Source organism: Nyctibius grandis, chromosome 5 (genome assembly GCF_013368605.1).
Source record: "Nyctibius grandis isolate bNycGra1 chromosome 5, bNycGra1.pri, whole genome shotgun sequence".
In the NCBI taxonomy this organism is placed as follows: Eukaryota; Metazoa; Chordata; class Aves; order Nyctibiiformes; family Nyctibiidae; genus Nyctibius; species Nyctibius grandis.
In genome coordinates, this window is record NC_090662.1 from 83,187,035 (window position 1) to 83,214,909 (window position 27,875).

A 27,875-nucleotide genomic window follows, 5' to 3' on the forward strand; every position below is an offset into this window, starting at 1 on the left:
AGACCATGCCCTGGGTTATGCCCATTTACCACTTCAGGCCTTTCAGCTCCACGAAAATCTAGGCTACGGTCCGTCCATCAAGTAAAAGGTACATACAATGCCAGGAAAGCATGTATAATACCTGGGAGACTGTGATACCACAAGGGCTTAATGACCCCCGCTGGCCACCTTCCTGCCCCCTGTGCTGCGTGCAGGCGACCCAAAGCCTCTAGCATGTGCTTCATCTGTCCCCATGAATGGATACATGTCCTTCCACCTCCTCCTCCCACCTCACTCCCGATGTGGGATGTTACAATCTAATTGCTAAGTGCCAGCCACGCTGCACCCTTCTCCCCACCTTCAGTAAGTCATTTACTTATTTCCCAGGCTAAGAGACCAGTGCCATGATTATGTCTCTTTCATAGGAATAATTTTTGTGTAAGCTCTTTCCAGCACCAGTGCCTCGGCAGCTGACGCACAGACCTTTCCAGGAGCAGGACTCAGCCCTGGCCGGCAGCTCACTGGCTTATTTTGAAACAGGGATGAGGAGGAAGCCACCTGTAGTGTCATAGCAACCCTCCCCGGCAGCTGTCCTCTCCCAGTTCAAACCAAAGCCACTTCATTGGCTGACAGCCAAGGTAGGAAGCTGCTCATCAAATCAAAACCAGGCTGAAAGCACTTAAAAACTGTTTACTCAGGTGATACGCTGCTGTGAAATTAACTTGCAGGTGAGGCTGCTCTTGTTCTGCCAGGTGCTAGGGAGGATGATTTGCATGGTGCTATGCTCTTTACAGTGGCTGGGGGTAGGTCATTTGCCTCCCACAGCCTGCCTCGGCTCCGTGACGCCCAGCGTACCCCAGCTCTGATTTGCAAGCAGGGCTGGCTGACATCCTTGGGGTACTCGCCAGGTCGTTGCCTCCTTTGAGCACAGGGACAGCTGTGCCACTTGCACATCAGCGCTTTAAGGCAAATCCAAACCTGTGGCAGTTCACATGAGGCTGTAAGCTGACAGTTCAGGAACTAATGATAAAATGGTCCAGAGGCACGTGCGTGATCCGAATTCTGCTGTTTAGACACATGTCCATGTCCCAAGACTAAGACTTTACCATCCCTGCTGTAGGAGCCCCACAGGAGGTAAACCCTGGCTCTGGTAATCTTCTGGAGAGATCTCTGGGTTTCAGATCCTTCTTCCCCACTTTGTTACCATTCCATGGGGTGCCTGTGTACGGCAGCACTGCAGGTACTGCACTTGCCCTGTGCTTGCCCTACCTGCTCCCATGATGTAGCTGTTTGCCCCTGAACGCACCCAGCCCAGGTTCACAAACTCCATCTTGCCTTCCCCTGCGTCCAATGCCTGCTTTCACCCCGAGACCATGTGAGGACTAGCCTCCCTGGGCTCAAGGCCACAGGCTGCTGAGGGTGCTGCCTGCGCAGCTCAGAAACGCAGAGAAACTGGGGTGGGAAGGGATCTCAGAAAGTTATCTGGTCCAAACCCTCACTCAAGGAGGGCGACCCCTTCAGCAGCAACTCTCTCATTAATCTAAATTCTGCTCAGCAGGGCAGACAAAAGGTCTTGAAATCCATTTTAACTTCAAATTCGATTAAGGTCTGTTCTTATAAAATAAATAGTTTAACATTATTTCGGGGGAGGGGGAGCAGTTTCAGATTACCTAATTGTGGGGAAAACCTGTTTTTTGTTTAAAGCAGTGTCAACGTTTCTTTCGTGGAAATGTTTGTCATAGGTACGCTGTTTTGTAACACGTAAGTAACATACTGTATTATGGGAATCATAAAAAACAGGGCTGGAAGGCATCTCAAAAGAGCTCATGTCCACCCCTGCTCCAGGTAGGATTACCTCCATCTAAACCATTCCTGATTATCATCTAACCTGCTTCCCAAAATCTCTGTTCATCTTCCCATGCAATTTACTCCACCCCATAACAGCCTTGCAGTCAAAGGTGCTTTTCTAAACAGAAGCCTACATTTCCCTTCTTTATTCACGCTCATTAAGAACTTGTTAAGCAATCATTTGCCAGGAATAACTTAGGCAAAACTTCTTCCTGCCTGAGGGTACATATGGAACTTGCTTTGCAACATGTAAGTAGCTCACGTGCGGGCTGCTTGCCTTTTCTTTTTTTTTAAACTAAAATTTTCGGTTTCACGTCCTTGTTGACTGGTGTTAGCTTTGTAATCCCCTCCCTTGGCATCAAACGATGTAGGAAGCTCCCGTCCTCCGCTGCTCTTCCTTCTCTCCGTGGTTTACCAGCCCTTCAGGTCTCTAACCAGGGTCGGTTTAATCGTCCCCCGCTGCCCGCCCGGCTGCCGCCTCACCGGCCCGGGGCCGTGCGCTGCCGACCACCGACAGGCACCGTGACTTGCGCTCCGCTCGGTCTGTCACAGCTCGACAACAGGTAAAATTGCGCTGAAAAGCGGCGATCGGATGACAGACAAGCTACCGGCCGGCCGTGGGGTAAAGGAGAAATTCCTGGAGGTGGGGAGGAGAGAAAAAAGCGCCTTACAGCAATTTAAAATGGTATATTATGAGTTAAAAAAAACCCAAACCACTACACCAAAAGCAGCAGCGACCTTGCCCAGGGAGGAAGCGTTACTCGGTGCCGTCCGGGGGGGCGATGCCGCCCGCTCCGGGGCGCGGGGGCGGCTCGGGCGGCGCCGCGTCTCCGGCGAGTAACGGGTACGTTTCCCCCCCGGGAGGGGGCGGCCGGGGCCTGTCCGGCGGCGGTGGAGGGCGTGCGCCGTCGGTGATGCCGAGGGCGGCGGGCGCGGAGCGGCGGCCCCGGAGGTGAGGCGGGGAGCGGGGAGGCCGGGGCTCCGGGCCGGGCTGCGGGGAGGGCCCGGGCGCAGCGAGGGGAACGTGGGTCTCGGGTTGCCCGTGAGCCGGGGCTGGGTAGCTTCATCCTCCCTCCCCGCTCGGGGAAAGGTGTATTTTTCCACGGGCAACTTTTCCATGAGCAGAGCGCGTCCCCGGCCTCCGCGGCGGCGGCCAGCAGCCGCCCTGAGGCCACTCCATCCGTGTGGGCTGGAGCCGACCTGCCCGCGGGGCGGTGGCTCCGCTCGCCTCGTCGGGCGCAGCGGCCGGGAGGGGCTGCCAGGGCCGGGGACAGGGACGGGCCTGGCAGCCGGGCTGCCCTCAGCCGGGACCCCCGGGCAGCTCTGAGCTGGCTCCGTGTGGCTGCCGTGCCCGGTCGGATCTCTGCCGATAGCAGTGCTTACAGTCCAGGCAGACAGTCTCCCTCCCGGCGGTGGCAAGGCTGAGGTTTGTGAAAGGTGGTGGTGAGGGGGCTTCTTTCGGATCCCTGTTCAGCTTTGTGAGGGTTTCTGCTGTGCAGGCATCGCTGTCAGAGGGAGCTGGTGAAGGTGTGGATGAATATAGCAGCCGCAGGAAAGGGAGCTGCACATACAGTGCCCGTGTGTGCTGCAAACTGAAAGGGCCCCATCCCACTGGGAAAGTACGAGTCGAATGACTGAAGCTGTGGGTCCAGGTGAATGGTGGCAGCACGGTGGGAGGATGAACAGAAAAGGGTCGGGTGGGAGGATGAGGAGAAAAGGGTCGGATGGATGGAGAAATGTGCAACTCTTCTCTGCCAGCAGTGTGAGCTGGCTTGGGTGAGAGGGTGGGAAAACAGCAGAACTGGTGACAGGGGAGAGTGCAGCTGACCATCATGTTCCCAGGCAGACGTATCCTGAAAAACGTCAAAGTCTGAGCAGGGATAAAGTCTGAGGAAGAAAGATGGAGACTTGCAATAGAGCTGTAGAAATGTTTGCTGTGGTGAGAGGGGGAAGAAAACCCCTACAAAAAAGGCATAAGAAAATACATAACTCTTGTAACTTTAGTAACCTAAAACTAGTAATGCAAGTTTAGAGAAGCTTTGGCTTTAGAGAAGGCTAGTTTAGAAGCTTTGGCTAAGAATGAACTATCCTGGTTAAACTAACATGTTGTTTCCTAATGCAAGAGAAGTTGCTCAGAATAGACTGGGTGTTTCTTAACCCTGAAGAAACCCTCTCTAGCTTCTGCCGAGCTCTGACGGTTTTGCACCGTTATTCATGGTTTTTGTTGCCGTGGAAGTCAGAGGAGCAAATCTGACAGAACTCAAATTCCCCTTTTTTGGTTCTTGTAGCAATTTCAGCAGCGTCTCGAGGCACAGGCTCTATAGGGGGAAGCACTGTCTAGGGAGTCATACGTGGAGGTCCTTCACATGCCCCTCATTTGACAACACAAAAATGGCAGTCATACTTGAGGGCCACAGGGTGTAATGTTGGGTAAATAGCAGTCTGCCTGCCATGAACTAGTTTTAGATGTGTAGATCAGGTAGCAGCTGGTAGCTATGCCCCAAGTTTTCTTTCTCACAGGATTTCTACTGGCTCTTAAGGCATTGGCTGTCTCCATCTGACAGTGGCTCTAATGAAGTTTTTCCTGCTCAGGGGTATCACGGGGCCAAGTTCAGTAGTTGTGGACTGTGAAGGCCTTGCTGTGCAATTTGGCATTACCACGGAGCTAAGTTCGGTGATACTAAAAGGATGCAGCCTCCTGGTTGCCTACTCTCGCATCTCTCTGCCAATATTTGTGCTTGTCTCACCCTCCAGTGGAGCAAAACCAGTTCTGGGAGTTAAACCAGTAAGAAAATCAAATCCTTCAGCAGAATTGGCTTTTTGGTGCTTTAGCTTTCAGGGCTGGTCACAGCAGAGTCAGAGGAGTGTCCAGGCCTGAGAAGGAAGGGAGTGGTACCACTTGCATTAGCAACAATTAGCTATTGCCTTGGTTTTGTCGTGTCATCAGCGGATACTTTGGCACGAGGTACTGATGAGTAATTCTACTTCTATCTTACTTTCGTTGCATTTGTTTGGTCATTAGTATAGAGACAAGCTGCTGCCTGCCAGGCACAGTTACCATATAAAACTGTTACCATACAAATGTGCCTGTTCCATATATAGAGGGGAGACCAGATGAGCCGTGCATGGCATTGGATACGTCTTGCCATCAGTGCTGTTGTGGTTTGGATCAAGTTCCGGTATGTGATGGCAGGAGAGATTGGGGACACCCCTCTTGTCTTTACTGGCAGCCCCCCGGTAAATCAGTGTAGTTGTATTATCATTTAGCTCCCGAAGGGTTGCGCTTCCCATGCTTGTCAAAAGCTTGTACTCTGTCTTCTGGCTTTGAGATCCCTTTCTCTGCTCTCATCTGGAGTTGTTTTTTTTTTTCAGAGGCACTCCTGCCCAAACAAACACTTAAAACCCCCGTACGTTTCTGGGTCATTCAGATTCCAGAAGAGACTCACAAATCTTATTTTGGGTGGTGCTTTCACTTGGAAACGGGTGATGTGTTACCAACTCACTTCTTTGCTTGTAACTCACTTCTTTGCTTGTCTCTACTGGCTTTCACAATTATCTTAAACCAAGGCTGGGAAACTGCCCAACAGTTTAAATATGGTCTGGTGGAACTTCAGATTATGGCATTGTGATCCAGCTGCTCCTCTGTGAGTGAGGGATTAAGTACAATCATGTTAGTATTTAGATTTTTCTGTTGAAAAGGAAATTGTTCATACTATGTTCTGTACAATTGCACAAAACCTCCCGTCTTTGCAAGATACATTGGTTAATATCTCCCGATCTTTAATATGTTCAGCCTTGCAGTGGCTCTGTGAGATGGGCATATTCACAGGAGGAAGACTGTGTTAGAGACAGAGAAACAACCCCCTGAGATCCTTGAAGAAATTTAGACATTGACTTCACTATGATTTCAAGGCAGAGGTGAGATTTTATGCTTTAGTTTTAAGTGACCTCTTTCTTGGGCCATAAGAAAAGTGTTCCAGAGCAGCAAAATAAATAGAAATCCCCTGAGTCCATGTGTAGTGGTCTGCTGTTGGACGATCTTTCCTCTCCAGTGTGTCTGGATTTTAAAAACAGAGAGAGAGAAAGAAAGTGTCATCCACATTAGGGGAAGGAAAAATCACTACACATTGTCCTATTAAGCTAGAAGTATTTAATTATTAGAATGCTCTGGTAACACTGTATCTCTTCACTTGTTAACGCTGCTGGATGCCCGGTCACATACGACTGACCTGTAGGAGAGGACAGCATCTTCCGTGCCTTCTTTCTGTTTTGCTTTGCTGTGAAGCCCTTGCATAAGCTTGTAGGCAGCAGTAATACTGGTAACAGGATTTGCTTGCTTCCCCACCCGGTGTCATTCTGACTTCCGTATTCTCGCAGTCTCCTTGTATGTGCACGTCCTTCCAAAGATCTGCTCCTTTTCTAGCCATGTGCCAGTATTTGCTTGAGCTGTGAGGGTTAAAATAGTGTTTGGACTTAAATTTTATACACAGTTTCCAGCCCTATTGTACAATGAGCGTGCATGGCTTTCTGCAAATAAGCAGTAAGAGGAAACTACTATTTGAAAGCTGTTGGTGGCAAAGAGCCGTATCAGTTTGCTAGCTGATCTGCTGGTAGCATCTGTCCCTTTTCTCTGTTTGTCCTTTCTAGCAGCTTTCCGCAGCCAAATTCTGGCTTCTCTTTTGTTTTAAATATTGATGAGGGGTTTGTGTGGTCTGTTTCTTGAAAGCTAAAAGCTGTGAGGTACAAAACCTGCTCCTTTAAGTTAAAGAAGACCCAAATGCTAAGCTCTACCAGAAAACTGTTGGGAAACTTTTCCTGATAGGGTGCTGAATAAGATGTTCCTGTACTATTTTGGGGGGGAGAGGGATGCCATTCTGACTACGCACTGTGCCTGGGTTCCTGATTTTGACAGCCTTTGTCTACCCCAGTCTGTCTGTAAATCCTCCTGCTCCCCTTCGTGCCCCGCAGTGATCCTGGCATCTTTCCTTGCTCCGCCGCACTCGTTGCATCACTTGGTGCTTCCACCAGGACAAAACCCTTCACCACTCCATCCCCCAGGGACCTTGGTTTGGCACAGTGGGGTCCATAACCCTGACACTATATGGTGTTACCCCAGCAGTACGCTGGGGAGCAACGGGGGGCACTGGGGAGTAAGGGGGCTGGGCAGGCCCTCCCCGCCTATGCCAACCCCCGTGAGCAGAGTGGGGCAGCCCTGGGGTGCAGTGGGCTCATCTGGGAGCCCCGCAGGAGGCCCAGTCACGGAGGCAAGGCAGCTCTGGGGTCAGTCTGTGGGGCAGGGTCCAGACTGATGGGGTACAGGGCCAGACATAGGCATGGCTGCAGTGTCAGGGGCAAGAGCCTCAGCTTAAAAGCCCTCTCTGTGTTTCTCAGCCCCTTCCCAGTTCCCTGCCACAAATCTGGCTGCCTTGTACAGTGCTTTCTCCTCCGTTGAGCAATTGCATCTTCTGTCCTGCCTCACAGCTCAGGGTTTCTGGGTTGGTGATGCTTTCTGTCACCATCTCTCATTCCTTAAGTTGCCCCATGTGGCTCCTGCTGCCAGACGTCTCCTGTGCTGGGCTCAAGAGCCATGGCAGGGTGGGGAGGAAGGTGTGGAGCAGAGCAACATGGGGAAGGATACACCTGAGATAAGGAAGCAAAGGGGCCCACTGTGAAGGAGTGCTAGAGGTTAAAGAAGAAAACCAAAATGACGGTTGTGCTTTGAGTTACTACAGGCGTTTTTTTTGTTGGGAGACAGGTTACAGCTCCCACATCACTGGAGTGCTGAACTCCACAGCTGGTAGTGCTGGCCAGCCATACAATATCTAGTGCTGGGGGCTTCGCAGTATGTTTTGCTGTTGCATCTGTCAGGTGCGAGTAAATTTCATCACTTTATTAACGAAATAAGCATAGAAATCTCAGGAAGACTGAGATAAAACACTACAGGCTGTAGTGTTTTGCTCGTGCTTACAAAGCTTCACTAAGAAGTACTCAAGATCATGTGAGATCCTTGCAAGGACACGCAGAGTCTTATATTTCAATAAATAGCCTAAAGACTAGTGGCAGTTTTTTGTAAAGTTAAGAAAAAAATTAATCTTCCTGGGGCGTTTTGGGTAACCTGAGGTGTCCCCAAGTGGGGGAGGCGTGGGGGGGTGAGAAGCAGCTATCCACCAGAGGGCCCTCCCTCCCCACACCTCACCCCAGAGGTGCTGCTCACACCTGCAGATCTCCCTGGAAGGCTTTGGGGAAGCTGTAAGTCAGAAATGACCACTTCCACTTCAGCCCTGTGTTCATCTGAGCAGGCAGTCACGATTTCAATATCTGCTTTTGATCCAGCAGCTTAATTCTCTATGCCAATGCTGTGTGGAGCGTGAATAGCATTGAATTTTAAAAGGAGAGGTTACGTACGATGCTGATACACAGTGGTTTGGCTAAGTGCAAATAGTGTTATGAGGTGTGCAGAAGTGAACAGAATCAAATGCATTGTCTCTTGGTGCTTCATATGTACAGTATTAGTATTGGGGGAAGCCTTAATAAGCAAGAAACTTTAACTTAAATTCAGGTTGTGTAAAAAAAGTCAAGGCATTTTAAATATGTTAACTATGGTACCTGGCGTATCCTTTGGAAAGGCCACAACGTTTCCCCCTTAGGCTGTGATCATGTGAGTGGCTTCACACAAACTGACCTGCATCTGCTTCCGTACAACCTGTAGCATGAGGGACAAACTGAAAAAAAACACAGCTCCAAACATGAGTCCTCTGTCCACCTTTCTGCTGCAGCCTGCCTTATTCCAAGTATTTCTAGAGACCGCTCTTGACCATAACTCTCCACAGCACATAGTAACAATTCAGAGTATCGCTGCCTATTTACTGTTCTTGGCAACTGTGCTAAACTTAAGAGTGAAGGGAGGAAAGCTGAAGGGACAGTGCAGAGCAGTGTTGTGTGTGATCTTCGGCCTGAAAGACGCTGCACGCTTTGCTTTGACAATGTGCGTGGTCTGTAGGTTTGTTTTTTTCCTAATTAGTTCTTGATGGAAGCTTTGCAAGCTTTAATTTTCCGTTCTACTTGAAAGGAAGGAAATGTGTATCCATTGCTGCTCTGAAGCACAATAACCAGGAACTGATTTATGTAAACTTTCAGCAGCTTTTTTTTTTTTTTTTTTTTTTTTTTTTTTTTTATACTTAAGGGTGCCTTAACACCAAATGTATTTGATGGGAATTACACCTACTGGTTATTCTAAATTCCATTAGCTCTAGATTCAAGCTTAATATATTTAATTTTGGTGCACCAAATGTTACTTAAAAGTCTACCTTGAACAATTCTCCTTTGATACTAGTTTGAGATTTTAAGATTTTGTGTATTTTTCTTGTGACTTACGTTTCCAGCGCCTTTTAGAGGAAAAGCTATAGGTGCACCCCCAAAAATTGTTATGGCTTTCTGAGAAAAACAAAAGCAAGGGCTAAAACCTCTCAGCAGAGAGGAATGGAATTATGAATTTGACCTTCTTGATGAAGCATCAGCAAAAAGACTCTGGCTTTTTTGTAATGTTAATCTGGGAAAACATCCTGGACTCAACATTAGGGAGCATACTTAACAAAGCATTTAAAACCAGCACTTTACCTGACCCATGTTGAAATGCTCTAAAGTTCTATTATATCACCTTCAGCGAACTGCAGCCCTGTCTGCCTTGTGGAAACTCTTGCATGGCATTCTCTGTGCCTTGCTGAGCCAACAGCATATTGCTTCAGCCATGGTTAGCTAACCATTGGGGCTGAAATAAGAGGAGGTATCTGGCAGCATGTGAAGGCCACTTTGTAGGATGGATGTTGTGATTGATGCTGGGGTGTAGCACATGGTCCTGCACAGAAAGTACTATACTAAAGGTACTTTAAAGTAACAAACAAGTTAATACTGTAGTGTGCACCACAGTAAATGAACTCAACAGATCTGTTCCCTGCCCCATGGGAAAGTGCAGCCTGGTTTCTGTGAGGGAGTACCTGGCTCTTGACTCTTGCTGCTGTGATACCTGTTTGCTGCTAACTCATCTCTGCATTGTCCCAGCAAAGTCTTAAAGTTCCTCTTTCTGACAGGGCCAGGAAACTTGCTTGCTCAGAGCTTATTAATGTTTACTTTGTTTTTCAGTCACAAAGCACCTTTAAAGTAAAAACACAAGTGAATTTTAAGCAAACACAGCTGCATATTCACATTGGTGTGGCAGTTATTCCTGTGCTTATGGTCATTTCCTCTTGCTTTGTTTCATCAATCGAAATTACTAGATGGGACTTCAGTGGTGTATCACCACCAGCCATCTCGTAGCTTCAGATAAGACTTCAGCAGACATGATAGGAAAAAATGGAGCTTTTGCTCTAGCCCTAGAGGTGTTTGCACTGCCTTGGAAAAGCTTCTGGTTTCCTTGGTGCTTTCACTGTTGTTACTGGAACAGCTGTTGTAATCTGCTGCACCTATTTACTGCCCAAGATATTTCTCTCCTGTTCAGCTGCTGAGTGTTTTTAAAAGAAATCAAACTGGGACATTGCTATTTCCTCATTGTTTGTAAGGGAGAAGTGTTGAGGGAGCAATACTGCTGTCTTTAACTACTCTCCCTCAGATTTGTGCTTCAGTCGAGCTGTTCTGTGGAAACTAAACCATCAGAAAAGCTTCATATTTATTTCGTAAGCAGAATTTTCTGCCTCAGATATCTGAGGGAATCCCCCTTTTGGTGGAAAATTCTCCTTTGGTTGGTTTAGCTGCAACACAAAGCCTTGCTTTCTGGAAAAGAATGTATAGGTGGAGTGGCAGGGCTGGGACGTCCTTACCTTCCTGCTTAAGTGGTAGAGAGTAATTTGGCATGTGCTAAGGAGACATTTAGGGTAAGCTGTTGACAGGCTTGAGCAAATTATAAAATGAGTTCTCTGGAGAGTGTGAAGCCATCAATAAATTGTTGGCAAGCCCTTTGCATTGCAAGTAGGTAAATGAGGACGTGTAACTTACAGTCACTCATTTTCTTTGTTTGTTTAAAGAATTTCTTAAGAATTGTACAGGGAACTTTTAGAAGCAGATGTTACCACAAAGGGAAATAAATACATGAGTCGTTCGGGAAGTCGGTAACCTTGACCTCCTAACGTGTTTTATAACCGTTTGTGCTTGCACTAGGTAGTGAAGAATTGTTCACCCATTGGTAATCTGACATTCAAATCCAGATTTCACCCTTACACGGGGAAAAAAAAAAGCTGGGGACTTCTCTGTATTTAAACATTACAAGGTACTCTGTATTAGGTGTATCTGGCAGAGTTTGGGGAGCCGGGGACTGCAGGGGTGACTGATGTGAAAAGGGGCCATGAGCTGCCCTGTTCTGGTTCCAGCCAGCTCCAAAACAGGCAAAACCAGCACATTGCACACCAAAACTGCAACCGGTCAGAGCAGCACACAGTGCCTCTGCTCGAATGTATTTAAGAAAGGGTGGTAGCTGCTAGGGACAGTAGTCACAGAAAGGAGACATGGGAGGAGGCACATGAGGAGACACAGAAGGACACACGTGAGGACAAATGTGGGAGGATATGCGAGGATGCAAAAAAAGGAGACATGAGGAGTCACAAAAAAGGACATGAAAAGGTGACATGGGGCAGGAGGCACAAAAGGACATGTGTGAGGACAAGTAAAAGGAGACACAAAACCAAAGATGTGAGTAGACACAGGAGGAGACGTGAGAGGAGATACAAAAGGACGTGCAAAAGGAGGTGTGAGGAGATACATGAAGAGACATGTCTGGAGTAAAGGGAGGAAGAAGTGGAAACATGTGGAAGGGGACATTGTTGGGTACATGGCTGGAGATGCTTTCTTGGAATGAGGCACTCTGGGCTGGAGGAGGTACCCTTGAGGGACTGCGACCCATGGTGGGGCAGGGACACCTCTGAGGTTCTGCGGCCTGTGGAGGACACACGTGGGACAGGGACACCCCTGAGGGACTGTAGCCTATTGAGAATCTGTGCCAGGGCAGGTACACCCCAAGGGACTGCAGGCTGTGGAGGACCCATGCTGGAGCAGAAGAGCAGTAAGAAGCAAGGAACAGTGGGGGAAAAGTGAGACACAAGGAGCAGCCAAAAGAAACCATTACATGCTGACCCATAGCCTCCTATGCTGCCTGTGCCTCATCGAAGGAACTGGGACACACTGAGTGCAACCCACAGTGAAAACAAGGGAAGTTGAGACTAGGAAGCAGGCAGGAGAGGTGTTGAACTGAAGATGAGCCTGGGGAAAGAGAAGGAAAGGTGTTTCCCAAAGTGATTGTTTAATTGTTGGTTGGTCATCTTTTTTTTTTTCCCCACCTCCCTCAGTACCTGAATCAGTAATTAAAAGTTTATGTTAATTTGTAATAAATTAAATAAAGTGAAATTCCTGAAGTCAGGAATGTTTTGCCTATGGCAGTATATTCATTATGCTGGGATGTAAAGTGGTTTAGCAATGACATGGCCAAACAGTACAAACCTCATGTGGACATAAACTGGGTAGAGTTTCCACTCTCCATGTGTGCCCCTGTATTGCTGCGTCAGCGCTTTGGCATTTTCCCAAGTACAGTTTTCTAGAGAAGGGCCAACATCAGCCAGTTTTATTTGCAAACCCTCATATTCAGGCTGTGAAAGATTCATTGTGGGGCAGAGCTGGAGTAAACTTTTGCCATTGATGTGCTGTTTCTGCAGGGTGGAGTTGCATAGTCATCTCTTTTCCCCAACCTCCAAACTCTTTGCTGGTGCAGTACTACTAGCCTAGCAGTAACTGTACTGTGTACTCCAGGCATAATGTGATTTTTAAAAAATCTCGCTCCCTCACTCTTCTTCCTTCCAAACATGAATGGAGCGATAGAGAAAAAAGGGAGAGAACAGAGGGAGGGGAGATGGCAGGGTCTTGACGTTTCTTGCAACTATATGAAAGAAAGTGTCTGTTACCCTCTTAGAATCCGAAGGAAAGCAGAGGGTATGGAGGGGAAGGGCAACTCACCGTGATGTGGCCATTGCCGGGCACACCAGTGCCCCGTGCTACCGGCCAGATGATGCGTCATTTTCTACAGGTAGAGTAGAAGCGCTCCAAAGTGGTCTCTCTGAGAGACTGGAGATGTGTTGCAAAATCATAGAATGATAAGGCTTGTGTTCAAATGGAGGAAAAACCGGAGAGATAAAAGAATTTCAGGGGAGATTTTTCTTTTTTTTTTTTCAACTGAAGAATGATTAATCTGAAATGGAAAATTCTGTTCTGTTATTAAGCTGACCCATAGCTGTCTGTAGCAGACATAATGTAGTTCTCTATTACGTTCTGCACATTTTTGGTTTGTCTCACAAAACTTCTGTTTTTACTGTTGGATTGTATTGATTTTATTTCTTTTAAATTATCCAAACTTTTACCAAAAGAGGAACAGGGATTAAAGCAGCGAAGACACTAAAATGTTCTGCATCTTTCAGACAATTTTTTTTTCTTTAAAGAGTATGTTCCTTGTGAAACCTTACTGTTTTTTTCTTTATTAAGAGCCTGGCGTCACTTTGACTGTGCAGGCTTTGAGGAAGGCGTTGGCACATTGATGGCAGTGCCCTTCGATTAGACTGTGCATTGACACACCTTATTTCAGACTGTTAAAAACTGTTGAACTTTCCAGGAGATAAACTCAGCTCTTCTCTTCCATCTGCTGCAACGTATCTTTTTATGGTTAAATCTACACTTTGGACTTCAGAGATCTAAACTTGGAGGCTGGCCAGGGCAGTCACACTGGGCTTGTAAAAGCAGAAAGAGCACTGTGTATCCCAGCTCAACGGCCTGACAGGAGGGTATATAGGTGTACCCCTACACTTGAGCTTACTGCTGGAGAAGGTCTGGCTCTGTGGGTGGAATAGGTAGGAAAAGAGGAGAACATGTCTTTTAAAGATGACTGCTGTACTGAAGGCTGAACAGTTGTAATGTTTGATTCTCTTTCACAAGTGTGGTTTTAAATGGTGAAAGAAGGGAAAAATATTTATTTTTTTTTTTTTAGTGAAAGTAAGTGTTAAGTACTTTACGTCTAGAGACTTACATATAAAATTAAGAGCATGGTCAAGAAGAGAGGTGCCGTGTGAAGGAACATAGTCAACGCTACCATGTTGTGGAGCTTTGTAGCAAATATGGGACACAGGGTGATTGTCGAGGAATAAATGGAAAGGAAACAAGTACCATTCTGTGATTCGGAGACCTCTTGACAGGAGCAGATGATAGCACTGGGGTTTTAGATGAGTTCTCAGTTTTGGGGAACGCTGGCAAGTGGTTCTCCTCTGGGGAAATGAAACACCTCAGAAGCAGCTGTCCCACTCACTGTCAGATGTCAGAGTCATTAGTATGGCAGCAAACTGGAGGACAAAAGAGAATCTAAAATCCTCGTATCTGGTTTTCTTCTTGTACATATCTGATTTGAAAATAATGGACTGATGAAGATAAAATTGAATAAATGCTGTATTTCCTTACAAGTGGCAAGTGCAGTATGCATCCAGGGAAAGAAGGGTCAGTCTTGGTTTGTGGTAAATGAAGGGAGAGGTTTCACCATATTTTGTTTTTGAAGGAGAGTAATCTTTGCTGGAGGATGATATATCATACCAGATCCAACAGCCTGAGAGAGGTGAGACTGCTGCTGCTCCGTGTCCAGACAGTAGTGAGGCTGAAGATGTATTCAGCAAGCATACGCACACAAAGCACACATATACATTACATATATATGTACGTATGCATGACAGGCCACACAGATCACAGGCAGACACTCAGAGCACCCACATAAGCATAGGCAGCACCAACAGCCTCATCCTGCTCCCCTCTCTGTCTGGACAGGATGGAAGTCCACAAATGAGAATATGCATAGACATATGTACAAGGTGGATCCCTCCAGCAGCTGGGCTTAGATACTCAACCCAGTAGCTGCCCTTGGATCCCAGTCTCCCCAGTTGCTGGCACCTGGACATACAAGTCCCCAAGGCTGCAGCTCTACTCCAGTTGCTTGTACACACTGTCAAACACACGCACAGAGCTGGCTAGGACTTTCCATGTCACATAGCTGATCCCCCTGTGCTCTCACCCTTAGAGACACACAGGCGCTTTCACACCCAGAGCTGGCCCTTAGGGACCTACTCACACTCCTCACTCCCAGGCTACTTCACATACTCACTGTCTGGTCCACTTGATCTTTGCTAGCCATCACACACTTGCACACCCACACTCAGTTGCCACCATGGACACAGGGGCCTTCCGACCTGCTGTCTGAGCACTGTTGCTGCATTCACACCTTGATACACACATGTGCACACAGATTAGAAGCCCTCACCCTGGAAAGAGTCAGAAAGGAATTTAATAAGAAGACAAGAGACTACGCTGATCAGGTGCAGGGCACGGCCAGACAAGCGTACTGACCAGCAAGCTATTTAACTGTCTGGCCCTTTTTATCCCATTACACCTCTGTTCTCCCCGTCTTGTTCCTCGCAAAATCACCTAAACCCCTCCCTTGCCCCACCTTTTGTTCCTTTGGAAAATATCTCCAAAGTCCTGTGTGATTCCAAACTCTTCCCCTGCACCCCATAACATGTCCCACCCCTAGGCAGCAACCCTCTTAGACCGAAAGGTGATCTGGAGAGCTGCTTCTGGTGACTGTGGTGATGAGTTTCGTGCCTGGACACTGGCGCTGAGGCTCTGCTGGGACAGCCCTGGGAGGGGCCCACACAAGGTGCTCGTTCCTCTGGAGTCCTTGATCTTGGGTCCTGCCTGTCATTGTGCTCCTGTGCTCCTCTGGGCTTGGGCAGATGGGCCTTTGTTGGGCTGATGGCCTCTGTGATGGGCCTCAGAGTAGTCCAGTGGGTATATTTGGGCTCCCTCTACTGCCATTGTCCCTCTGAGCTTTTTGTGGGTGTGCAGATGAGCTTTGTCACATAACCTCAGAACCTGAACATGGGCTGTAGTTTCTGATGAGGCCCTATGGGCACTGTGGCAGCATGGAGAAGTCAGGATGCTTTTTCAAAGATGACCTAAAGGCGTAATTCAAGCATGCTGGCATGAAGGAGAGTTCAGCATGCGGCTCTGCCATACTACTGTCCTGAGGCTTGTGGTCTGTTGCCTTCCCTGTCAATGTCTCTTTCTTCTTTCCTCCCCTTCAGATCACAACGATTGTCTTGGGAGAGCAGGCTCTGACGGGAGCAAGAATGCTCAGGATGCCCTACTGTCTGCTAAAACTGACCAGGGTGGTGCTGAGCCACAGGCTCAGGGCTCTGTTTATCCTTGCCTTAAGTTCACGTCCTTTGCCTCCATCGTGTTGTACTGGAGAATCACGGAGGACTCTAAGAGCAGGGGCCAGGTCTACAGCTTGCCTGTTGAAATCCGCTGTGCTCACTCTATGCCTTCTCCTCCATGTGCCGTTGCTGGTGGTCCCCCTCCTCCATCGGGGGATGTGTTTTTTGTGGAGACCTTGGAGCGAACTAACCCAAGTTACCTGTTCACGTGCTCTGTGGAGTCAGCGGCCAGGACGCACCCTGGGACAAGGGTCGTGGTGCTCATGAAAGGTTTGGCAAATGGGAATGCCTCATTACCCAACCACTGGGCATTCTCATTGCTGAGCTGCTTCCCCAACGTGGAAATCCAGCCCCTGGACTTGCCAGAGCTTTTCTCAGGGACGCCTCTGGCAAAGTGGTACTTGCAGGCTCATCATCGCTGGAAGCCTTATTACTTACCCGTCCTGTCTGACGCCTGCAGAATTGCCATCATGTGGAAATTTGGTGGCATCTACCTGGACACAGACTTCATTGTGCTTAGGAACTTGAAGAACCTCACCAATGTGCTTGGTACCCAGTCCAAGTATGTATGTACTTTCTATCCTTCAAGCCCAAACACAAGTTCATGGAGCTTTGCATGCAGGACTTTGAGGAGAACTACAAGAGCTGGATCTGGGGACATCAGGGCCCACAGTTTCTAACACGTGTCTTCTAGAAGTGGTGCTCCATCAGGAGTCTTTGGAGCAGTACGAGCTGCAAAGGAGTGAGTGCTCTGCCCCGTGAGGCTTTTTATCCCATTCGGTGGCAAGACTTCAAGAAATACTTTGAAGTGGTCAACTCCTTGGAGCTTTACCACCTCTTTAATAACACCTATGCAGTGCCTGTATGAAACAAGAAGAGCCAAGGGACAAGGCTAGAGATCACATCCTAGGCTTTGCTAGCTCAGTTGCATTCTCACTCCTGCCCTGCCACATAAGATATCATGAAGAAGGACTCTGAAAGGCAGTGACTTCAGGGTCAGCTAAGAGATGTTGCCCAGGAGCCCACAACTTTCCAGCTGTTCCATCGCAAATGAACCTTCTTTGAAGTGAGGTGGTGAGAGTTGAGGATAAAAGCCATTTGTTGGGTGTAGGTGGAGCATGTAGCTTCAGCCGATGTCTGTGCAGCTCTTTGTCTTGACTTTAACTGCATACCAGCAACATTTTGTTTCTCTGCAGGATGTTTCTTCTGCTCTGCTTAGTCAGGTAGAGAAGTTTCAGGAGGGGAGCAAGTGCTGGGCCACTTGTGGCAGCCTCCATCAGCCTTTCAGAGGAGTAAGATCCCTTTCTATGGTTGTAAACCTGGAAGAGACCTTTGTAGAAAAGCATATCTCATTGCCTGATTCTCAGGACTTCTAAAGTGCAGTCCTCAAAGCAATGAAAGGATGGGAAAGCAAAGAACAGGAACTGAGGAGGAAGTTAAGGATGTGTGCTAGAGGAGGTGTCCCGAGAAAAATGTAGAGGAAAACAGAGAAGAAAGAAAGAGCTAAAGCAACTTCTTTTTCTTTTCATTCCCATCTGTTCTGAAGCTTTTGGTGGGGGAGACTTTCTCATGTCTGATTTGAGCAGGAGGCTGCTGTCTCTGTTTGATGTCATAGATCTAAAGTCATGGAAATCTGGTGCGAATCAGATCATGAGGATCTGAGGCCAGCTCATCATTTAGAAGGAGTTCTTGCGCAGCAGTGATTTATTTCATAGTAGTGGCAATTTAACACCCTGCGATGAGCAGGTGAGCTCATCCAAATCATGCCTTAAATTGCACCTGACACAGGAATAGCTGAACTATCTTTTATACTGAGTTTGTCTCTATGACCAAATGTCCATAACTAAGATGCACCAGCTCTTTCAGCAGTTGGATGGATCCTAAAGAAAAGGCATTATATTTCTGAATATTTCCAGAGTTACAGAGGGCTTGGTAGGGAACCCATACTGTTTACACTCAAGTCCATTTATGAGTCATTTATGGTGGACGTCTTCAAGTAGCCTGGAATACTCCTGCAATTCACTGTCCAGGAGTACAAGTCTCTCCTGGGAGGTCTTGAGGAGGGCAGTGGAAAGCTTTAGTCTTCTCTCTGAGCATCTTCCTGAATTGCAGTGGAGAAAGTAAAGGTATCACTCACAAGGTGCTGTTGTGCCTTTGAGGGTTCCCACCACACAGGCAAGTTTCTTGGACAAACTGTGGGAGAAAACTCATCATTTGCCTTGATGACCAAAAGGATGTATTGATGCTCTTACAGTTCTTGTTGGAACATAATGGAGAAAGACCAGTGAGAAACAAGAATAAGGTTGAGACCATGAGTGTCGTTACATCTGGTCTTCACCACACTCTAAAGGGGATCACTAAGGCACATAAGCCTGGCACTACGATAGGGTTAATGCAGATGAGCAGAGCATTGGTCATCCCCTCTCCTACACTACTAAGAGACTATGATCTTACTGTAAAATCTTTTCTGCCTCCAGTGTGCCTCCTCTTCTTATGCTTAGGAACAGCAGTGGGGTGGTCCAATGGCCACTTTCATGACCATGAGTCAGTCAGATTTTTAATGTCACTTGGCCACAAAGTGACAGCTCTTTCACGTGGTGCTTCCTGCAAGTCCTCTGAGTGTGACTCAAATGATTTCTAGATCTGCAGTTGTCTGAGGCCTCTTCTGTTTCACAGGTCAACCATAAGCAACATGAGGTTTGCTCAGTTCAGCCAAGGCAACGGTCAAAAACATAAAAGACACTGCATGCAACATTTCTCTGTCTCAGGTTTATTCGTCTCTGATGATAAAAATTAGAAAGACAAATTGCCCATCACTTTTACAAAACAGTTCCCCCTGTTCCTCAGGGAACGTGGCTAAGGAGGGTATGCACCTTTTTGTTTGTTTGGTTTGTTTTGTTTTTTAATGCTGGGCTGTCCAGTGTTGATCAGAGGCCAGCGCTGCTTTGATTGAAAGATAGCTGTTTGCGAGTTGGGTAGGGTGTGAGGTCTGTGCACAAGTAGCTACTCTGGAATGAAGAAGGTGCTGAAAACAGCCCTCCAGTGGGTGGCACCACATGTGTGTAGGTAGGTAGTGCTGCCCCTTTGTTCTGCCGAGCTTTATGGTATATCCTGGAAGCATTCAGGATTTTGAATGTCTGTATCTCTCCAAACACTGAACATCTTTAAGAACAAAGCCTTTGTGGGGAAACAGCAGATCCTCCTGACTGTGTAAGCATTCTTCAACACACTAAGTGATATAAATGGATGCTGTTTTCATTCCCTACTCTTGCTGTCACTATTCTGTGGGGGTTTTTCACTGCTTTTTTTAGAAGCATCCGTAAAATTGTTAGCCCTGGCCTAGTGTATGGTCAGTGAGGCATGGTTTCTCCTTCTACTGGTTCCGTTTTGGGCCCTTTGGGCTAAACAACAGATATCTTAGCGAGCTAGCAATCCCTACCAGAGATGGTAAAATGGTAATTGGTGATCACAAACACATAACAGGGGACTCTACTGTGGCAATACCATGAACCAATTATGGGAGTGTTTGGGACCCACTGCAATGAATATCTGGCTTGAGGTACCACTGCTTATTCTAGGAAAGTGCCTTTCTGGATAAGTGGAGTGGTTTTTTTGTTGTTTTTCTTTGTTTTTTTACCCCTGTAGAGTCGATGTTCTGAGGTTTGATAAGGAGAGAATCAAAGCAGCCTTTGGCCTTTTCCCCTTTGCCTTGTGAAAGAAAAATAAATACAGTTTTTACTATTATTTCTCTCTGCCAAGGTGTTCCATATTGTTCTATGAGGCGTTGGTGGTAGGTCTGAGAAATCTGTTAGTTATTATGCAGAAAAGCATTTTAAAGTTGTATCCTGAAGTGACTCACTAAAATCAGGAGTGTGGAATGAACATGGGAGAAGTTGAACATAAGCACATGTGGAAAGAGGGCTCTGCGGACCATGACTATGTGCCATCTTTGGGACATGAGCAGAGGGAATGGAGGAAAGCACAGTGTGTGGTACTGATTCCTAATCCATCCAGGTATCGCACCATCATTCATGATCTGCAATCTATCTGAAGCAAGGTGTTTTAGTCTCACTCTGAAGGTTTGGATGTTATAGAATAGGAAACTCCATGAGAAATTGTGTTGCTTTTTCCCTGGGTGGTGGGCTATAGCCTCCCTTAGTAGTGACAGTGTCTGTGCTCTTGTAGACCTAAAAGTGGAAAGCTTGTGCTGCAGCCATTCATTTTCCCACCTGCCTTTCGGAGCCAGATCTAAAGGCCTTGGAGTCCAGGGGAGCATTTTGAGAGGCTGTGAAAGGACTGGTGGGGTCTTGTGTGCTGAGGAGTTTTTTTGTGACTCCTTGTGTCAAGAGCCAGGGAAACAGTTTTCCCTTGAGATGTAAAATAGTGCCTGTGCTTTCTTCATTGCTGATACGCAGTCAAGGATGATGGGAGGTAGTGAGAAGGCACTAGCTGTTTCTTGCCCTCTTTTGTCCTTGAGCTCATGAAGGTTAGTGGGTACACAGGTGTGCAGTACATCAAGGAGAGAAGCCAGGGGTGGGGGTTGGAGATGCAGAACTGGACAGTGCAACAGAAGAGAAGTAAGGAAGGATCAGTAGGGTAATTCTGGACGCGGTCACCAGGGAAGAGACTGAATGATGATGATTTTCTCTGTGCAGGCTGAGAGTTCTCCTATGCCAGGAGCTCTTGTGTTGAGGGGGTCTAGGATGCACAGTGAGTAGTAATGCTCTGTAGGGCTCTTTTTTCCCCTGTTCTTCTCGTCCCAAGATGTGTAGTCCAGGAAGGCTGTGGTGCACAGCAGGTTAAGAGCCCTTCTTGGGGGAAAGTGCAGTTACCTGCCTTAATCTTATATATATGTTTGGAGCTGAGGTCTGCCTAAGGCTGGTTTGTCCTCAGACGGAGAGAAGAGGAAGAACAAAGCTCTCCATATGCTCTGTTTGGATATGACATTTGTGAACACCAGCACCCTGGTCTTTCATATGTACTTCAAGTTCATCTCTCTCAAGTATTTGTGACCATTCCCTGTGTGCGCTTGTCTTGTGGTCTCTCTGGTATCTTCTTTGCAACCATGCCTGGAACTCAGATGAATAGGCGTAGCCCAGAAGAGAAAACTACAGGAGGAAGTCACTTCAGCTGCACCCTGCCATTACAGTTCAAGTTGAGATCTTGACTTTTAAATTTGTGTATAATGATGGAGCCAAACAGCAGCTGCCATGGCTCTGCAGTATGTTGGTAGATGTATGAGAAGTAAGAAAGTACTCTTAACAAAGTGGAATCTATGTCCAGGGGGAAAATTAGGTAGGCGCATAAAGTCTGGCAGGTTAAATATGAAAACACCATAAGGCTATAGGAAACATTGTTTGAAAAACAATTTCCAAAAGGTATTAAAGCTGCCAACTTTATTATTCTTTTTTTCCAGCTGCAGAAGGAACAGGCCTGCTAGAGAGGCAAAAGGTCAGTAGCAGATGAGACATTAAAAGGGAGTTCAGAGATCAGTTTGAAGCAAACCAAAATTAATTTCTGCATCTGGCTACAGGTAAGAGGAACTTGGGGATGTTTCTCTACACTGTAATCCCTCCTTGTGGGGGACGCATGCCACAGTCTCTTGTGCATCACCATGTCCATGGAATACATGTCAGGACTGAATGAGCAGACAAATGATGGGACCTGATGGGATGCATCCATGAGTGCTATGGGAGTTGGCTGATGTCATTGTGAGACTGCTCTTTGTTATGCTTGAAAGATCATAGAGATCGGGGGAAGGGGAAGGAAGCAAAAGTCACTCCTATCTTACTTATCTTCAAGATGTGCAAGGAAGAGGATCCAGGGAACTACAGGCCAGTCAGTGTCACTTTGAACCCTGGGAAGGTGATGGAGCAAATCCTCCTGGAAGTCATCTGCAAACTTATTAAGGATGAGAAGGTGATTAGGAGTAGCTGGCACGGATTTACAAAGGGGAAATCATGCCTGGCCAAACTAATAGCCTTCTATGATGAAATGACCAGCTCAGTGGACAGGGGAAGAGCATTGGATATTGTTTATTGCGACTTTAGTAGGGCCTTTGACACAGTCTCCGTAACAGCCTCGAAGACATACTGATGAAATGTGGACTACATAAACACAATGAGGTGGATTGAACACTGGCTGAACTTCTTGACTTGAAGGATTGTGATGAGTGACACAAACTCCACGTAGAGAGCAGTAACTAGTGGTACACTCCAAGGATCTGTGCTGGGGCCAGTACAGTTTAACATCTTTAATGACCTTGATGATGATGGGACAGAGTGCAACCTCAACAAGTTTGCAGGTGATGCAAAACTAGGAGGAGTGGTTGATACACAAGGTGGATGAGCTGCCTCTCAGAGCATCCTTAGCAAGCTGGAGAAAAGAGCCAACAGGAATCTCATGAAGTTCAACAGATAGATGCAACTGGTGAGGGATAACTCCAGGAACCTGTGGACAAGAAGTTGACCAGGAGCCAGCAGTGTGCCCTTGTGGCAAAGGCGGCCAACAGCCTGCTGGGCTGTGTTCTGTAGAGCATTGCCTGCAAGGTCAAGGGAAGCAATCCTTGCTGCTACTCAGCACTGCTGAGACACATCTGGAGTGCTGGTTCTGGGCTTCCCAGTAAAAGTGAGGCATAGGCATAGTGGAGCAAGTCCAGCGAAGGGCCACGAAGATGAGAAAGGAACTGGAGCACATCTCATAGGAAGAGAGGCTGAGAGAGCTCTGATCATTTTTCTTGGAGAAGAGCAGGCTCGGGGAGTGTCTTGTCAAAGTGTGTGAATACCTGATTGGAGATGGGTGGGGTAAGGAAGATAAGCCAGACTCTTCTCTGTGGAATCCAGTGATGGGATGAGACACAATGGGCACAAACTGGAATATGGGAAATGAGAATGAAAGAAATGGTGGTGAAACACTGGAACAGGTTGCCCAGAGAGGTTGTGGAGTCTCTGTCCTTGGACGAGGTCAAAAGCCAAGAGGATATGGTCCTGAGCAACCTGCTCTAGGTGACTCTTCTTTGAGCAGGGGCGTTGGTCAAACGATCTCCAGAGGTGCCTTCCAACCCCAGTCCTTCTGTGATTCTGTGACTAGATGGGACCTGACCTGAGGCGTGGAGAGCTCTGTTGATGAAAGGGCTGGGAACAGCTTAAGGTGCTTTCCAAAGAGCTTCCCCAGTGCTGGCATCTTCTGAGTCCATCTGTGATGCTGCAGTGCTTGGAAGGATTTGCGGAGGGGAGAGGGGTCTGGGAAGCTACAGAGCAGTAGGCCTGAGATTTGTGTCAGGCAACTGAGTAGGAACTGAACTAACCCCTAAACTTAGTGGCTGTATGGATAAGGGTGGTATTTTATGAACGGGTCAGCGTGTCTTCTGTAAGGGAAGGTCAGCTGCCATCAAGCACAGGGACAAGGGGGAACTCGATCCTAAATTGAGGGACACCTGAATTTGGCAAAGTCATTCAGTGAAGTATCTGGCATAAGGGTGCATATTCCCAAATGGATGAGCAAATTAATTGGTCGAAAGAGTGTGTGTTCAAAGGAGCATTCAGAACTGAAGTCTTGGGGTGGGAGGAGGCAGCTCTTTGAAACTCTCAGCTCAGTTCTCATGGCAGTCACCCAAGCAGCGTGAGCACTGGGAATCCTTAGCAAAGGAGTAGAAAACAAAACAGCAACCGGTTTCCTGCCACAGTAGAAAGGTTAAAGTCTAGTGACAAACATTTTCCTTTTCCTTCTTTTTTTTTCTTTTTTTCTCCACATTCATTCCTAATTAGATGGGTTCTTCACAGCACAGCCTCATGACCCATCAGCTACATGGCCCACCTTTTAGCCAATGATGTATTAGCTGAAGGTATGGTGTCACATGCTCCCTGATTTGCATGTCATCTCCATGTGTTTAGACTCCACCTTTCCCCTTTTCTTTTCAGAAAAAGGAATTGCCAGACCATAGAGTTATAGGTGCTCTCAGAGACACCGACCTCTTGAAAATCTTGTCCAGACAAGCAGTGACTTCTGTGGTCTCTTGAAAGCAGGGACAGGTGAGTAGTATTTGCAGTTTGTGTGAGTGGGACTTGCAGTTTCAGGGGAAGGAAGAGAGCCATATTTCCCATTTCTGTTACGTGGAAGAATGAACTCTGTCCCCTCAAGCCTGTCCCTGCTTTCTCTTCTACAGTTTACCAGGCTAAAAACGATTTACAGGATTCAACCGTCTGTGGTGTGTAGGGAGGGGGAAATAGGTATGTAAAAAGCAGAGGGGTGTTTTTTTTTTTTTTTCTGCCTGTAACACTCACAGCAGAAGCTGGCATTTCTGTGCAGGAGAAGAAAATGTTCTGGGAATCCAGAGCTGATGATTTGTGTATCGGCTGCCTCTCCTCTGTCCCCAAAGCCCAGAAGTGACCAAAAGGCATAATTTAAACATGCTGCCCTGAGGTGAAGGAAGGAGAGTTCTGTTCTGTCATGGCACTGTCCCAAGGCTTGTTGTCTGCTGTCTTGCCTGTCAGTGTCTTTTTCTTCTTTTCTTCCCTTCAGATCACGACGCCTGTCTTGGGAGAGCAGGCTCTGACAGGATCGAGACTGCTCAGGATGTCCAACTGCCTGCCAAAACTGACCGCGGTGGTGCTGAGCCACAGGCTCAGGGCTCTGTTTATCCTCACCATTTCATTTGTATTCTTTGCCTCTGTCATGTTGTACTGGAGAACTGGGGAGGATGCTGAGGGCCAGCTCTACAGCTTTTCTGCACAAAGCAGGCATGAACAGTTGTTGCCTTGCCTTCCCCATCCCACTGCCAGTGGTCCCCCTCCTCCACCGGGGGATGTGTTTTTTGTGGAGACATCAGAGCGAACTAACCCAAGTTACCTGTTCACGTGCTCTGTGGAGTCAGCGGCCAGGACACACCCTGGGACAAGGGTCGTGGTGCTCATGAAAGGTTTGGCAAATGGGAATGCCTCATTACCCAACCACTGGGCATTCTCATTGCTGAGCTGCTTCCCCAACGTGGAAATCCGGCCACTGGACTTGCTGGAGCTTTTCTCAGGGACGCCTCTGGCAAAGTGGTACTTGCAGGCTTATCATCGCTGGGAGCCTTATTACTTACCCGTCCTGTCTGATGCCTGCAGAATTACGATCATGTGGAAATTTGGTGGCACCTACCTGGACACAGACTTCATTGTGCTTAGGAACTTGAAGAACCTCACCAACGCCCTCGGTATTGAGTCTGAGGATGTACTGAATGGGGCCTTTCTATCCTTCAAACCCAGGCATGAGTTCATGGAGCTTTGCATGCAGGACTTTGTGGATAACTACAATGGCTGGATCTGGGCACACCAGGGCCCAGGACTCTTAACGCGTGTCTTCAAGAAGTGGTGCTCCGTCAGGAATATCCAGAACAACATGAGCTGCAAAGGTGTGAGTGCTCTTTCCCCAGAAGCCTTTTATCCTATTTACTGGGAGGACTGGAAGAAGTTATTTGAAGCAATCAGCTCCTCAGAGCTTTACAGGCTCCTTAAGAACACCTACGCAGTGCACGTATGGAACAAACTGAGCCATGGGACAAGGCTAGAGATCACGTCCCAGGCTTTGCTGGCTCAGCTGTATTCTCAGTTCTGCCCTGCCACATATGCGAAGATGAAGAAGGACTCTGAAGGGTAGCCAAGGCCTGTGATGTGACCTGTGGGCCTTGGCTGCAGGGAAGTTCCCCATCCTGAGGGAAACGGAGTGCCTTTCACCTTCCACAGAGCTGGTTTCTAGCCCACGGAGCAGGAATTCTGTGTGACTGCTCAGTGATTTTGTACCATTTCCGATATCTGCCTCAGATCCTACGTGCTTCAAATGTACAACAGAACCTGGGTTTGGACTCTCTTGTTGTCCTTCAGTAGCCCTTGATGCTGCAGGGAAGGGGGAACATGTTCATTGGTGCCTATCAGTTTCTCTTCTATTGCTGTTCTCTCAATAGTATCAGGCCTGAAATGCCTCTCGTGTAGTTCCAACAGCTGTAGGAACCCTTGGCTTGCTCTCTGTAACGTTTCAAAGTACGTAAATAAATGCCAGCCAGTGCTGTAGGACACGGTTTAGAGGAGCTTAGGACTAAATTCCCTGGGTGGTAAAGATTCTTATGGCTGGTGAAGTATATGGGGAGTACATGAAAATTGCTTTAAGAAATGGAAAATATTTGAAATCCCTGCTCAGCTCAGTGTGAAGTTTTTCTTGTTTTTCAAAGGTACTTTATTTCAAATGATCTTGTCTCCTGTTTTACATTCCACAGCGACAGGCCAACTTTTCTGTTCCCCTTCAGGAAAACAAATAGCCAAAAGCAATTCTTTTACTAGCATGGGGAAACGGGACAAGTATTGAGAACAATACTCTCCTGCCAAGTCACTGCTTGGAAGTAGAAGGGTCTTTGTCTAAATTGCGTGTCTGCAACACCCAAGTAACATATTTAAGATAGCCCTGGTGGTAAAACAGTTGGTAGGCTGTCAGTGATTAGAGGGTGTTTCCTTGTGGTTTATTTGCCTCTTACTGTTACAGAGGTAAAATAATAAGCCACCTGTAGTAATGCAACTCACATTTAATTTACACAAACCCTTTTTCATCTTGTCTAGAATCATACATTTTATGACTAAACCATTCACTCCGGTAGGTACTTGGTTGTGAGTTCTGAGAAATGGTCCTGTCCTCTTTGTGAGGAGCATGGCTGTACACCTTTTCTTAATCTTCTGTATTTGCTTGACATGGAAGGGTTCTTCTGTAGAAGGATTTCCATGAAATGCTAGGATTAGTCTGGGAAAGACCAGGCTGCACAAAGATGCAGGATGCCCAAACCTGCAGCTTATCATGCATTTCTTCTAAGTCTCATTTCAGACTGGATACCAGTAGTACCATAGTGAAATACTGACATCTTTATATGGTAACTTGCCATGGTTCTGATACGGAAAAAAAGATTAGTCACTAATAGTATGATACGTTGATGTATAGCTGAATTTCTTTTTGTCTGCCATTGTTGTGTACTTGCCGTTTCTTCACTACACAGAAATCCCACTGCCCTTACCAGCTACACACATGGGCAGCTCTGCTCCCAAAGGGAATGCAGGTATTGCCAGCCTGGTGGGACTAACATCAGAACATGGGTGTGTCTCAGTGGTGAATGTAAACTACTCTTTTTTCTGCCAAAAAAAAAAAACCCTCTCAGAAATCAATTTGTGTTTTATTGTACAATTGACAGACTTCTGGAGGGCATCATCAGTGGGAATATTTCCTGATTAAAAGATTCCCATCAGAAGCATATGAACATAACAGACATGTTTTGGCTAAGTTAATCATTTTAGCCAGGTGAGTTTCTTAATGAAGTTCACAGCACAGCTGCATCACCCAGGTCCCCTCCCTGTACTAGACACAAAGCCTTCCTGCTGGGGGCTGCTTGCATCTGCTTCTTTCTTTCCTGTGTTCAGCAGCTCACTGCCCATGCTACTCCTTCACAACAAGCTGTGCAACTGATTGGTGGTATTAGTATGCAACAGGATAAACCTCCACTATCTTTATGTTGGATTTTCATCAACAGAAAAACACAATGGAAGGAAATGTCTTCTCAGGCTGTAAAAGAATCCCAGTATAACCTCTGTGTGAGGTTGCTGTTAGATTGCAGTGTCCAGCTGTGCAACTGGTAGCTCTTTTTTCAAGAGGGAAAAATAAAAAAGCAGCACATCTGCATGTGGTCAGCAAACCTGTGTCAGCTTGGCTGTATCGGGAACCAGGGTTATAAGGGGAGGGAGAGGTAGAAGACAC

The 27,875-nt window shown here is 47.1% G+C and overlaps 2 protein-coding genes and 1 pseudogene across 4 annotated transcripts in view; all 3 read left to right on the forward strand.

Annotated features, from left to right (window-relative positions):
* Positions 1–27,849, forward strand: LOC137663693 (lactosylceramide 4-alpha-galactosyltransferase-like). 3 transcript variants are annotated; one of them, XM_068401164.1, is made up of 2 exons: positions 1–88; positions 24,627–27,849. In XM_068401164.1, the coding sequence occupies exon 2, from the start codon at positions 24,681–24,683 to the stop codon at positions 25,743–25,745; it is 1,065 nt and encodes a 354-aa protein (XP_068257265.1). In that variant the 5' UTR covers positions 1–88; positions 24,627–24,680; the 3' UTR covers positions 25,746–27,849. The 3 variants fall into 3 exon arrangements, with proteins under 3 accessions (XP_068257265.1, XP_068257267.1, XP_068257264.1); XM_068401166.1 differs by lacking the exon at positions 1–88 and adding an exon at positions 2,680–2,779; XM_068401163.1 differs by lacking the exon at positions 1–88 and adding an exon at positions 24,047–24,136.
* Positions 2–27,875, forward strand: part of LOC137663691 (lactosylceramide 4-alpha-galactosyltransferase-like) — a 76,361-nt gene continuing 48,487 nt past the window's right edge. Inside the window, exon 1 of the mRNA XM_068401157.1 lies at positions 2–88. The gene's annotated coding sequence lies outside the window, so the exon portion shown is untranslated. The remainder of the gene's footprint in view (positions 89–27,875) is intronic.
* Positions 12–17,094, forward strand: LOC137663690 (lactosylceramide 4-alpha-galactosyltransferase-like; annotated as a pseudogene).

Excerpts from the sequence above, each read along its gene's own strand:
- LOC137663693 (XM_068401164.1), top strand. The coding sequence starts at position 24,681 with ATGTCCAACTGCCTGCCAAAACTGACCGCGGTGGTGCTGAGCCACAGG.